Source organism: Phyllostomus discolor, chromosome 9, assembly GCF_004126475.2.
Source record: "Phyllostomus discolor isolate MPI-MPIP mPhyDis1 chromosome 9, mPhyDis1.pri.v3, whole genome shotgun sequence".
NCBI lineage: Eukaryota > Metazoa > Chordata > Mammalia > Chiroptera > Phyllostomidae > Phyllostomus > Phyllostomus discolor.
Genome location: NC_040911.2, coordinates 40,437,390 through 40,451,403, shown reverse-complemented (window position 1 = coordinate 40,451,403; position 14,014 = coordinate 40,437,390). Strand labels below are relative to the sequence as shown.

The 14,014-nt window shown below is 39.3% G+C and overlaps 1 protein-coding gene across 10 annotated transcripts in view; it reads right to left on the bottom strand.

Annotated features, from left to right (window-relative positions):
- The window catches only part of CLUL1 (clusterin like 1), a 34,537-nt gene extending 22,698 nt beyond the window's left edge, over positions 1-11,839 (bottom strand). For 5 of the 10 annotated variants that reach the window (XM_036009237.1, XM_036009234.1, XM_036009235.1 and 2 more), the window contains exons 1-6: positions 9,840-9,941; positions 9,000-9,047; positions 8,796-8,908; positions 7,538-7,686; positions 2,782-2,949; positions 472-904 (exon numbers count right to left, since the gene is read on the bottom strand). In XM_036009237.1, the coding sequence (XP_035865130.1) occupies positions 472-904; positions 2,782-2,949; positions 7,538-7,686; positions 8,796-8,908; positions 9,000-9,004 (868 nt within the window). In that variant the 5' untranslated portion in view covers positions 9,005-9,047; positions 9,840-9,941. Of the gene's footprint in view, positions 1-471; positions 905-2,781; positions 2,950-7,537; positions 7,687-8,795; positions 8,909-8,999; positions 9,048-9,832; positions 9,946-11,828 lie in introns of those variants that run through there. The other 5 variants (XM_036009242.1, XM_036009241.1, XM_036009240.1 and 2 more) reach the window with 5 other exon arrangements.
- Between the last annotated feature and the right edge of the window lie 2,175 nt (positions 11,840-14,014).

The window sequence follows — 14,014 nt, the reverse complement described above, 5'->3', positions numbered from 1 at the left end:
GTTACGATTAAAGGAATTACAGTAGTGACACCGAGGAGGCCGTGGGGGTACTAAATGTGGCCTGTTCTTATGCAGCACTAGGCTTCTTCCCTACTGGGAGTTGAGGATCCTATTATTTTAAAGAAATTCCATGATGTTCCAGCAGAATGGAGCTGAGCATCTACAGGAATTTTAGTGAAGGAGGCAACTTTTTTCTTCTCCAGAAGTTCTCACCCTATTCTCATATTCCTCTTCAGCTTTGATAATTTGCTTTAATTACAGAACATGCCCACCGAACTCTCAACAAGAATGGAAGAGGGACAGTGCTTGGCAGACTTCAGAGCTTCTAAGAGCCTCTAAAACTTTCATTATCCATAAACTGTCACTCTCAGAAACATTGCACAATGACTTAGAAATGTCTACCATTCACAAGCTAAATAAAACTTGATGTTAGTATGAACATCTAAGTAAAAATAATCTTTTAATACTTGCCTTTGTGTTGTTTGGGTGAATCGTCTGTGGCATTCAGCGTCTCAGTAATCGCTGTGCTGACACTTTGATAAACGGAGAGACTGAAATCACTGAACAGCTGAAAGAAGCTGGGAATGTCCCAGCTTTGCACAGGACTTGCTTTTCTCATTGGCTCTTTGAATAAAGCTGGAAAAAAGTAAGGCTCAAGTAAGTCTGTATCTGACATGAAATATGACTGAAAAGCCTGGTCAAATTCTTGCTGCATCTGTTTGAAGACATTAAAACTCCTGTTAAAGAGAAATCTCACGTCCACTGTCAGCTGGCTGAACACATGCTCTATCTGGGTCACTTGTGCATCTTCCTCCATGACCTTTCCACCAAAAGGGAGATCTTTTTCAGTATCTTCATGGAAAGAAAACAGAAATTCATATATCTTCCTGAAAAACTGTTCAATCTGCAGGGTCAGGGACAGAATAGAATAAGAAATTTATTATCTTTCTGGACTATTCTTTATTGTAAATTTTAAAGTCATCTTATAGTAGTCATTCTAAATCAAGAACAATTCTGGGCAAACTAGGAAAAGGTAATTCAATATAAGATAATTTATTAACACTCTTGTAGTGGCTTTGACTTTGACTATAGAAATAGGATCTGAAATTCCTTTTGGTTTATGTTAGCCTATAAAAGGCCTAAAAAGGCCAAGTTTTCAATATTTTTGACAAGCCACAGGCTAATGTACCTAGTCGTGGCTGCCATAACCTGGTCCAACGGGTACTGTGTAAATTGCCTGAAAACTATGAATAAGGCTCTTGTCTTTCACCTCTGTCTTAGTGTCTTAGTTCTTCTCTTTTTTTCCCTTTAGCAGACTACATTAGCGTCTATGCTCTGCTCTTTCTCATTTCATCAAAACATTTACACTAAACTGTAGATGCCTAATATAGCTAAATAGGTTACTTAGGATGTTACTCATTTGCAGTCATCAAAGCCCTTCTTGGCTGTAGTGAAAGGAATGAAGCTCTAATTATGGAATTCTCTACTCATTGGGAACAGATTTTCCATCAGTAACACAATGTTCTACTTCATCTTTGTGACACCTAAGTTTGTGCCAGAACATAGTTGCCCTTATATGATAGTAGTATGGTTACTACTGTGTGTTATGGAACATACACCTCACTGCTACTAACTCCCAGTGCTGTTCAAAGAGTTCTCCAGAAATTCTTAGAGTACTCATGCCTTTCTAAAAAGGTAATCTGGGTGGATCATCTGCCTCTCCCTCTGACAGCTTCTGTTTACCTGAATCCATTTACAAAAACAAAACCTTAAAGCCCCAAGAAATTTTCATAAGGCCACACAAGTGACACAGATAGGAATGGTCCCCAAACCTCCTGACTTCCAGCCAGTGCTTATTCAACCACATTCTGGTGTATTAGAGAGTGGCAATAAAAATAGAGCAGATGCAATTAACAGGGGAGGCAAATTAACTTGGCGTATGAATCATCCTAAGGGTTGCTCACTCTATAATTGGGTATGGCACTGCCAAGCCAGAAGCATACTCTAATTAGTGCGTGCTCTAATATGGAGAGGGAAATTTCACTCCATTTCATATTCAGCTCACTTCTTGAAGGGGAAGGGAAATTCAGGCCAATAGAGTAGGAGACTTTATAGGGCAGAGCTCATCCTATTCAGGTCACCCCCCTCTGTGATTCCCTCTGTCCAGAAGATAGCCAAAGGGGACAAAAAAGAAAACATGCCAGTCCTATAAGACATGCATGGATAGGCCTAAAGGGGACATGAATCTCCGTGTGTGCACACTTGTGTGCATGCTGTCATAGAGGGCAAGCCCATTGAAAGAGATTCAGGAGGCAAAGAATGTCTTCAAATGTTTGGTCTCCAGGGGAAAAATTAAAGCAGTTTGAAATCAGAGACTATAAGACTATCATTCAGAATACAATCCAGAAAATATTTATTGGATATCTATAATGCTTTAATGAACATAGATGGGATATGGTCCCTGCCTTTAAAGAGCTTACAATCTAGTGGAAATGCATTCACAAATAATAAATACAAGACAGAAAGAGTCAGGGTGTTTCTAAGAGAGATACATACAGTGTCATTAAATGGTGGGACAAATACTGAATGGTTGTTTTAACTTATAAATTGTATATACACAGGTGAATCATATATAAGCATGAATGTTAGAGTCTAGATTGCAAAAGGCCAGTATCAGACCAGGCATCTATATTCTAAATATTAATATAAATTAATGTTTTAAAAGTAAGCTGAAGTAGGTACTTAAAAACTTTGAAATCTTATGCTCTCTTATTCCCTTACCATATTTTCCATAGAGGACCAGCGAGGTCGGCAGGCTGCATGAAATCTCATGCAGTCACTTTCCAGGCAAGACTTGCATTCGTCCCAGGAATCTGCCAGAGACTCCTGGCATAGCCTTTCTCCCTCTTCCAGGTATTCTTGAACTTCATTCATAAGTTTCAAGGCCTCCTAATTAAAAAGCAGAAGAAAAAGATCCTATTTGCATTTCATGATTCAATGTATTGCATACCTCATTTGATTTCACTCTTTAAAAATATGAATATTCTAAGCTACTTTACTCCTTCAGGTCCCTAGCAAGTGACAGATCTACCCAAAGAAAGCTTTCTCTTTGATTAAGAAAAGAGCACTGAGCCCTTGTGGGTGTGGCTCAGTAGATTGGGTACTATCTGGCAAAGCGAAATGTCACCAGTTGGATTCCTGGTCAGGGCACATGCCTGGATTGTGGGTTCTGTCCTCTGTTGGGACACGTGAGAGAGGCAACCAATCAATGTTTCTCTTCCCCTTTTTTCTCCCTCCCCTCCCTTCTCTCTAAAAAATCAATAAATAAATATTTTTAAAAATAAAATCTATTCCCCTCACTAAAAAACAAAACAAAACAAAAGAAAAGAACACTGATGGGTCCCTTTTGAAGACTGCAAATCTTACCCATCTGTTCATTTATTCATTCACTAGGTATCTACTGAGTGCTTGCTATGGGACAGACATTGCTAGATGCAGCTGAACCAGCAATGAAGACACAGTCCCTGCTCTGGGGAGCGACTGTAATTCACCTGTTTACTTGTCTGCCTTTGCATCTAGTCCTTGAGGGATGTGGAAAGCAGTTTTAAGGCTTAGAAGGCTGATGAATTTATTCCTTTCAGTTATGCTGCTTCAAATTTTTGTATGTTTTTAACTGCAAGAAAGCACGATTCTTGTATATCAAATCACATCTTCCTATAAATAATTCTAATTGCCAAGATGCTGTTTTGAGCACCTTCATTCTTCTGGTTCATATTCCGAGCACTCCCCCTTGTGGCGACTGGGGGTACTTGGCCAGGTCCCACTCTGGGTGGTAAGGAGCCCAGCAGAAGTGACCCTGTCCCTAAGAACCTCAGTCTTGTCCCCTAAGCTCCTCTCAGGCTGGCACCCATGCCAAGACCCCTGGCATCCCTACAAGTGTGAACTTCTGAAGACAGGCTCCCTCTGTGCCCAAGATGTGGTTTAGGGGAATTACGGGGTATAATGGACCCACCCATAACAAGACAGCCTCAGAGCTAATGGTCACTCCCTTAAGTGAAGATTACACGAGGGAACAAAGTTTCTGTACTTAAAACCAATTTAGTGTGCATCCTCACCTAGTGGGAAAAAATAATTTACCCTTTTCTGGCATATTAAGCCTGAAGAACACCTGGGCACTGAAGATCTGCATCTCCTTTGCTGGGCTCACATGGTTCGGCAGCCTTCATGGCAGAATCCTGAGGCTAAGCCAGGTGGCATTTGCTATGTGCCATAAAAGAAAACGGGCAGGGCCGCAGCCTACCAAATGTACCTTGTGACCCTGACAGGATTTTCCCGTTTCCTTGGGCTTTACAGAGCAGCTTTGGAACCCCATACTTCTCAAGAAAGTTTGCCTCACCTTGGCACTGATTTGTAGTAGTTCCCAATTTTCTTCCACTCACACCCAAGAGCATGACAAAAACCAATACCAAGTCACATGTCTCAAGTTTTGGTGGGAAATGTTGCCACAGGAGAAGTAGATCTCTGGCTTGGGAATGCCCATTCCATTTCCCCCTAAATGTCCACATCAATTCGAGAATTTTATATAGACCTGGAGTGGGGGCAAGTTACTTTAAGCCACACTAAGGTTTTCCAGTTCAGTAGGTTTCCTCTACTCCCACTAAATATTAGTCGGGAGGGGCTGAGGAGGGGCAGTCCATGATGATGTTGGGTCACCTGAGGATGGGTGGTGCTCTGTCCTGGGAGATTGGGGGCACCAATCACTTATTTGCCAGTTCATAGTTTGTCTGAAGTATCCCCTATTCTAGGGTTAAAGTTAATTTTAACTTTTTAATTGAATGTCTAGATCTTAAGAGTGTGAATCAATGAACTTTTAATAAGTAGTTTTTAACAAAAATTAAAATTCTATGGGTCCTAGGATTCTTCAGGGTCAGAATGAAACCAACATTTGCTTACCTGACCCATCCATAACTGGAGCTTTTTTAAAAAGATTTTATTTATTTATTTTTAGGAAGAGGGGAAGGGAGGGAAAAAGAGAGGGAGAGAAACATCAATGTGTGGTTGCCTCTGGAGCATCCCCTGCTCGGGACCTGGCCTGCAACCCAGGCATGTGTCCTGACTGGGAATTGAATCGGCAACCCTTTGGTTCACAGTCTAGCACTCAATCCACTGAGCCACACCAGCCAGGGCTGGAGCATTCTTTTCATAGTGCTGCACTCTTGGCTTGCCAGGAGGCTGGGGAAAGGGAGAAAAACAGAAAGTCAGTAGGTCCCACAGGCAGAACACCAGCCAACTTTCTCCCTGGTCGTTCATGACAGCATTTGGGTTAACATATTCATTAACATCGTTTATAACCTTAGTTTCCCTATCTGTAAATGAAAGTAATGGTGTCATTGGTTCCAATGGCCAGGCTCACAAGCCCACCATAGAAGACTGCAGCTCAAGAGGCTACCACACTTTCCTCAAAAGGAGCTATTCTTAATTTCCTAAAAATCTTTTGATTGCTGCCAAATGGAAGGAGAGCTTTTAGCTGCTGGTCAGGCAATCTCCTTTCCTTGCTAGGGACCCTGCAGGATGCAGGGTGTAGGTGTGGCCAAAACATCAACCAGTGTGGTGACAGCCTAGCCACAGCTCTGTGGTCAGCCTGTCATACAACCCTGCCTCAGTTGCTCACTGGATGCCAGGAGGCCACAGTGCTCAGAAGTGAAGAGAATTCTAGCAGCTATCTGAAACTTGGTGGTCCCCAAATTTATAGGAAAAGGAAGGAAATATTAGAAATTCTACTTGTATTTTTAAATTTAAAAATAGACTCTGGGAAAGAAAAATGGGGAGTTGTTTACTGGGTAGAGAGTTTTAGTTTTGCAGGATGAAAAGAATTCTGGAGATTGGTTGTCCAACCATGTGAATGTACTTAATGCTACAGAACTGTACACTTAAAAACAATTAAGATGGTAAATTTTATATGTGTTTTACCACAATTTTAAAATTTATTTAATGAAAACAAATTTTAAAAGTAATTAACTCTCACTACTAAAATTTAAAATATTTTCCAAGTTCTATTTGTTAAAGGTTTGATTTCCTCTTTGATTTAATTTTGGAAAACAAATTTTTTAAAAAGTTTTAATTGTTTTGAGTATTATCTTGATGGTTAATGCTATTAAACTATGAGCCACGCAATGTCTATGATTTAGAGGTGGGCTGAGATTTATAATTGTAACATGAATAATTTTTTAAAATGTTTTCTTTATTTATCTTTTTAAAGATTTTATATTTATTTTTAGAGGTGGGGTAGGGAGGGAGAAAGAGAGGGAGAGAAACATCAATGTGTGGTTGCCTCTCATGCACCCCACCCCTATAGGGGACCTGGCCTGCAACCCAGGTGTGTGCCCTGACTGGGAATTGAACCTGTGACTCTTTGGTTCACAGGCCAGCACTCAATCCACTGAGCCATACCAGCCAGGGCCCATGAACAATTTTTAACATCTTCCATGGACATTTGAGTATAATGTGTATGCTCCATTGGTAAGATACATAGTTTGAGCCACAGCTGTCAGGTAAAGGTATTTGAATTTAAAAATGATTAGGCTGGTGTACTATTTCACATACACTGGTCTATTGTACTTTTGTCAGGACATTGCATGAGGCCAAGGGCGTGTGAGGACCCTGGCGAAGAGAGGCCTCCACATCCAGAAGCACTGACACTGGCTTCCTCTTTCTCTGGTCACTTGCAGCCAATTGCAATGAATTGCATTTAGGAGGACTCAGTTAAATGATGGCTTTTAGTGCCTAGTTTTAACTAAAGTAGTCCTCACTAAATGGACAGGAGGCTAAAAAAAAGAAAAGAAAGCCCCAGCAGGTTATGAATAATTTCAGCTCAGAAGGACAAGCAGCAAAGGCAGAGCCGACACTTCTTCATTCTGAGCTCTTTATTGGCCAGGTGACAGAGGAAAAAACATGACGATCTAATCTGATTTGGTAAGTGGGCTAAAAAATGTCAAAATATCTAGATTATTTGAAATAGAAACTACCTCCACGCTAGTTAACCACAAACCTCATCCTAAGTGTATTTTGTGCCTTGAGCAAGTATTTTGCGCCAGTGGTAGCAAGTCATGTTTCTAATTTATAAATAAATTAACATGCATATGTTTAGGAGTGAATGCTAACAAATATTTTAGTAATAGGGATAGAGATCAGAAACTCTGGAGACCACTGATCTAGCCAAAAACTCCCTGAACACTTTTGACTGAATATCCTAACTCAGAAGGAACTGAGGATACGGCATTTTTAAGAAAGCAGCATTCCCAAACAGAACTGAGTCCCCAGAATCCCTGGTTTGGAGCCCTGCACAGGCCTGTTCTACAGGGAATATGTTCTGTGAAGAAATTAAAAATGTCCTTCAGACTCTTCCTTCAATAGGGGCTGTTCTCCAAAAAAAAAATCTATTACTAGGGAAAATAAGTAATTAATCAATTTACCTTTATGGTGTAATATTTATGGTCTGGATATGTTCAAGAACAGATATTATTTTCAATCCCCGTACCTGTTTTTCTTCTCTGCATTTCTTCAGGGTTTTCATTAGATTTGCATGCTCCTCCTCTCTCCTGTCCATCATGATTTTCATCTGCTTCATACCAACCAAAGCCTTCTTCACCTCTTCATCAGCATCTATCTCCCCATCCTTGGCAAAACCTAGAAGATATATTGTAATTTTTTTCTTTGAGATCTGATCAGATTACAGTTTGTTGGTATCTGCATCAAAATACAGTGAATTCACTTATTTTTATGTCTCCTAAATAGAGCCTTAGTTGTTCTTTTATAGCATCAGACTCTGAAAGCAGATCATAATGAATTAGCTGTCAGCCGCCGCATGGACTCAGCAGCCATGCAGGCAATACCTTCTGTTCCTCACTGCGGAGCTCTTGGACAAGTCAGCGTTCATTTAGCCTCATTCCTGCCATTTCCTCTGGGCCTGTTTTCATTTTCCATGTTTGTATTATAGAAAGTTTTGAATTTTCATCACAATTTATATTAAACACCAACTGGGAACCTCAAACCCAGTGAACAATTTCCCTTTCTCTCAGCTTCAATTACCTTCCTAGGATGCATCATACCTCAAAACTATTTCATATAGTGCAAGATTCTTTAATAACCTACTGGACATGTCTTACACACTTTTAATGATCTCTTAGTGGGTATAAAATTCATTGTCATTCTCTCCACAATAGCCAACGTGGCTTCCTAAGGAGCTTATTCTTGCCTCCAAATTTAACTACAGGCTGCCCCCACAAAGCAACATTTTAAGTTATTTTTCTAAGTGTTAAGTACCCAAAGCATATATTGTCAAGCAAATGTCAGAAGTTAATGAGCACAGACCAACCAGATTCAATGTCATTATAACCCATTCTCTCGCTATCTCAAGAATAACAGCACAGATTACTTTAATTGTTTAAATTTTTCAAATGCTAGAAAAGAATTTCACTGTTCATTAAAACTGCTTAGAGGACACCAAACATCTGGATGATACCAAGAAATGCAGCCAAAATGTTGGCAAGTTCTATCTGCATGATAGCGAACATCTGGATATGAGAATGTTCTCAGATACTCAATTGGAATTTTCTATTTTTATCCAGATGTTTGGCATCACATCTACTTGGTTTAAGTGCCTAGAGAACGTCTCACCGTGAAACTAGCAGGCTGTAATGAATACGGTTATCTTATAGCTGTAAATCACTGTACACGCCAGCAGGACACGCAAACATGCAAACAGGATATGGCACAGATAACGAAACTAAACACACCCTTCAGGTCTCCGTGGACAGCAGTTTTGTCCTTCCAAGTAGGTGCACAGTGATAGTCTTTCAACCACAGCAGATATACAATAAACACCGGGAGTGGCAGCGTCATGTTCCCGCTGTTGGTGCAAAGGAAAAATAAACCTGCATCAAACGCCTGCCATCAGGTTGGTTTCTGTTGGCACTAACTGAAAACACATGGTGACTCACAGCATTTTTCTGTCAAGTTTTCTTTATGACTTCAGACAGTTCCTAGGCCTGGAATATAAATGTTTTTTAAAAAAGACAACTCAAGTCTCTAGTTTGTTTACATTCTTTAGAACAGTAAATAAGGTTATCATCTGAAGGACTTGAAATTTAAAGTAATGAACAGTAGGGCTCGAGACGCCATAGAATTCAAATTCCATTTTATTTCCTTGTCAACAATAAACATTCCCAAACACAGAATTAGCTAAGATATATCAGAGGGATTTCCCCCTCCAACTCTAAACCCTCAAGTGAGTTTTCACCTAGATGGTTGAACGCTCAACCATCTTTTTTAAATTTATTTTTTTATGAAAGCAAAGCAGCCACACACATTTTCTCATACTTAGAAAGCATATCAATATATAAAAATAGTTTACAGTTAAATGTTTTTCTTCTCAGATAATGAATCTCCTTTTAGATTTAATTTCATATACATTAACTATAAACATTTCAAATGCAAATGTTTAAAACTTCACAAAGAAAAGTGATCAACTGTATGCTTTAGTAAAGCTAAATCTCTAAAATGTTACATTATCTTAACTCTTCCAAAAGGGGGTATTTATTCATTTTATGTATATTAGCTATTTTGGAAAATAAAACCTTCCATTATTCCATCAATATTTCATCAATGTTGAAATTAATCAACATTTGGAATTTTTTAATATAGTAATAAAATCACATCAGTACTAGTAGTTACAAAGTTATCACACTTTACATACATCTACATCTATCATTTGAACTAACTCTTATCTCTCTATTGTGACCCTATTTACCAAATGAATCTTAAATATATTTACCACTAACTTCGAAGTATAGTATTTCTCTGGAGAGGTTACCGCCAGCTCCTGGAAGGACCTTCACTTTTCTCTAATTTAATTTTAATCTGTGTCAGGTATTTAACCTTGTTCTTTGAATTTGATGACACAGTTCTTAATCCTGTTAACCTAGCTAGCATTTTGAGATTAGGAGTGGTTTGAAACTTGGTAGGATTTAGAAAGAAACACTAGAGGGCAGGCTGTGCGCGTGGTCAGAAGCAATGACCTCAAGCTATTTTATTTTACACAAACGTTTTGGTATGACTTGTGAAAGCTTTAAAAATCTTTTTAATCTGAAGCTTATGGTATGTATATTCCTAGGTAGACAAACAAATTTTATTGGAAACATAAGCAACTATATGAAAGAGAGTATGCACACTCTTAGATAAGAAGCTTTGAAGATTTACATAGATTTTTGGCATTTTTTGACTATATACAAACACATTTTAACTAAATAAAGTGATGAAATTTAGCACATAAAAATTCAGTAGATATGTATTTCAGGCTCACTACAACTTGATAATGATTAAGTGGCCCCTTAATAATTCATTTAAAAACAATTCAGTTTTTAGTCAGGTGTAGAATCTACAGGAATGGGTCTCTCTGCCTACTGAAATCTGAAGATTGTCTTGGGCCCCCTCTGAGTGTTCTGAGGGATTAGCCCATCCATACTCATTCTGTGCTCAGTACTTTCTAAGCAGGTTAGACTGACATTTCTGAACTGGCCCACCTGCTTTTCGAGGGGCCTTAGAAGTTGACCCTTGTTTTTGAGCATCTTGTAGTCTACAGTGTATGTCCACTCCACTTGGGCACGGGAGTGGGCAACTAAAGGACACAAAGTCCAGCTCCTGCCCTGTTTCACCTGTCTTGATTACCACTAGTTCTCTGTTTTAGTCAGAAACCTCTTAACACTGTTAGAAAACAGATCAGCTCAAAGCAAAACTTGAGCTATTATTTTAAGCAGCCTACTGTCAGTTTGGGGCAACTGCATTTCACACCTACAAACAGATGTGTCTTATCCTGAGAGGTGACCAGATGGTCGATGGAGGTAGCAGCACTATAGGCCTTTTTCTGAGGAAGAGAGAACACTGCTCTGAAAAGGTCAGTCATAGGAAATAACCCAGCGCTACTCCAACCCTGAGAACTCTTGCTCATCCGTTTGCTGTTGTGCAAGTGTGGGCCCACTTGAAGTCATTCATGGCTGACGTCTGCGTGCGCATTTACAACAAACCCACATTTTGCTGGAAAAGGGACCAATTATTTAGGCAGTGCAGTGGCTCACCCCTTGGTGGCAGGTGGAGTTTTTCTGGGATCCATGTTCCCTCTTTAAGTGTAATTTCTGAGAACAGAACGTTATTGCCAACTAGTACTAGTTACTTTTTAAAACATCTTGAAGCTTCCAAAAAGAAATAATTTCTTCCTCTAATTATTTCATCTGTTTTCACAGCTGCCATTTTGTTCTTAAGCTTAAGCAACACTTCATACAAATCCAGTTACTTTCATAATTATGACATCATTATGTCCAAGATTTAAGTGCATTATAAAATATTATAAATATCTAATTGGCAACTGAGACCTAAAAGCAAGGTCGTCATAGTTTTAAAATGCAGCAGGAAGAGGCATGTGGTATCAGCTGAGAAATAAAGGAATCAATCAGAAGGACTTCAAATGTCAAGTTAAGTCATTAAGTTCAGGCTTGACCAGACTTTCTTAGGTGTGAGGCATAATGGACTTGCTAATAAGTAACCACTGATTAGATTTGCTCCCTTCCCCTTAGTCATAGGCCTGGCCAGACAACTCTGGGCTTCCCACTGGGATACTCCCTTGGCAGAGAGCACACCAGAAAGCTTGTACTATTCATGCCATTTCCTACATGGAGCCTAACTCCAGCACATGAGGTCAAAGGTCTTGAAGTTGTACAGCCTGGGGGCCCTGCGTATGTCCTGTAGACAAGCTGGGGTTTTCTGTCTTGCACTACCACTAAGGTTGGAAAGGGACGTAAAGAGTGAATCTCAAATCCATAACAAATGTGGTCCAACAGATGTTCCCATGAATCAAATAACTTACTACTGCTTAGGAGGGCAACAGAAAGGAGTTCTACCCTGTTAGAAGTCCCTCCACAGTAACACAAGTCAGTCCCGTTCCCATCCCCAATTTAAAAAAAACATCAAGGAGGGAACACATAAAAGAAGTTAAAGATAAAAGCTTAAAGATCCAAATAAATTATTTATGTAGATTTTAATAGTAATTAATTTCACTAGATCTATCTCCTTTCTTTCTTTCCTTCCTCTCTCCCTCCCCTTCCCTCCCTCCCTGCTTCCTCTCTTCCTCCCTTCCTTGCTCCCTTCCTTCCTCCTCATTTATTCAGCCACTTACTTAACAAACCTAAAGGGCATGATTTACATTAAAAAGCACAATTTTAGAAGTGGAGTGTCAATTCTCTTTAAAAAGTGTCCCTTTGCAAGCAAAAGTTGGCTAGTTCAATGATAGAAAGAGGACCAGTGGTGAAATATAAAGATCACTGATTTAAGAGATCAGGTTCCATTAAAATCCCTGCCATACTGTGCCTTTTGATACTTTGTGTCCTCATCTAAAAATGAGAAATAATTGGAAGAAATAATCTTAATTATTACTCCCAGCTCTAAAGTTCTGTGATTATCATTTGTTTATTCTCATGAAGCTTCATCACAGTTTGAGTGTAAAAAATCAGTCAAATCAAACTGTAAAATTAAACATTATAGCTACCTTATCTCTTTTATAGAGTTAAGGTCAATTTAGTTGACACAAATGAAAATGTTTTACTAATCTATGAAGAACAATGTAATTGGAAGGCAGAGCAACACTTTTTTAAAAACTTCAGACTACACTAAAAGTATTATTTTTGGTTAGTATAACATAGGCAGCAAAAGCAGACATTGAATCCAGACTTCAAAATCTTCCATGAAAAAGATGAAGCTTAAATATAATATGAAGAAGGTATATCTCACTTAACCTCATCATGAAATCAGAATTTATATGTATAGGCAAGCACCACATAAATTTAATTATTGATCAGATTGTGTATGAATATCAAATAGGTTCTAAAATTTCCATTATACCCAATACACTACTTCTTTTGCTTCCAATAGCTTATTCAACAAAAGTATGGTGGGTACTGATGATGTTCCACACACTGAGGCTACAGCAGGATCAAAACAAGCTCTCTGCTCTCTGGAAGCTTTTGTTGCATTCCAGTGGAAGGGAAGTAACTGGAAGGAGAGGTGCTACTTTGGAAGGATGGACAGCCAAGGAAGGCCTCTCTGAGGAGGGGACCTCCAGCTAACACCACTCTTGAAAGCAAGTCTGGCTTTTTTAATTTGAAGGTCCTAGTGAAAAATGAAAAAGCAAAGCCCCTTGTTCAAAAACTATTAAGAATTTTAAGACAAGGGGAGGAGGTATTAGGGGGATAAATGGTAATGAAAAGAAATAAAATTAAAAACATAAAATAAATTTCTCACCACACACACGGACGAAGAATTTCAAGATGGCAACAGCAGAGCATTAAGCCAATCACTGGGTCTTTCAGAGCAGGAACACAGGTCACACATTCATGAAGCTGGCCTTGCATGAGAGACAGAATAGCCAAGTGCAAGGGTAGCAACAAACTTAACCTATTTAAGGAACAGAAAAGAGACCGGTGTGGTAGAGTGTAGTGAGAAGTATATTAAGTGAAGAGGCAGTACAGATTGTATGGTATAGCAGGGTAAGAAATTAACAATTTTTAAAAAAGTAAGATGGGATGACTGGGAAAGGTCTTATACAGGACAGCGACATGATCTGATTGACCAGTTTTGAAAGACCATTGTGCTGCTGTGTGAATGGGTTACAGGATAGTAAGGTAGGAGGGACCATGTTTTTATCACCAGAGAGACAATGGTGGCTCTTTGGGCAGGTTAGAAGTGGACAGATTTGGGGTTTCTTTTGGAGGTAAGATTGAATTGTGAAGTAAAGAGCGAAATTAAGGATAACTGCTTGACACGACCACCAACCTGCAGTGACCGCAGAATGCTGCGGATGGCTTGTTGAAACACGAGAAAGACATATACAGGGACAACCGAGTCCTGTAGGCAAATAGGGATGAAACGGCCACTCTCTCTAGGGGAGAGCGCCTTGTTCTCCAGCCTG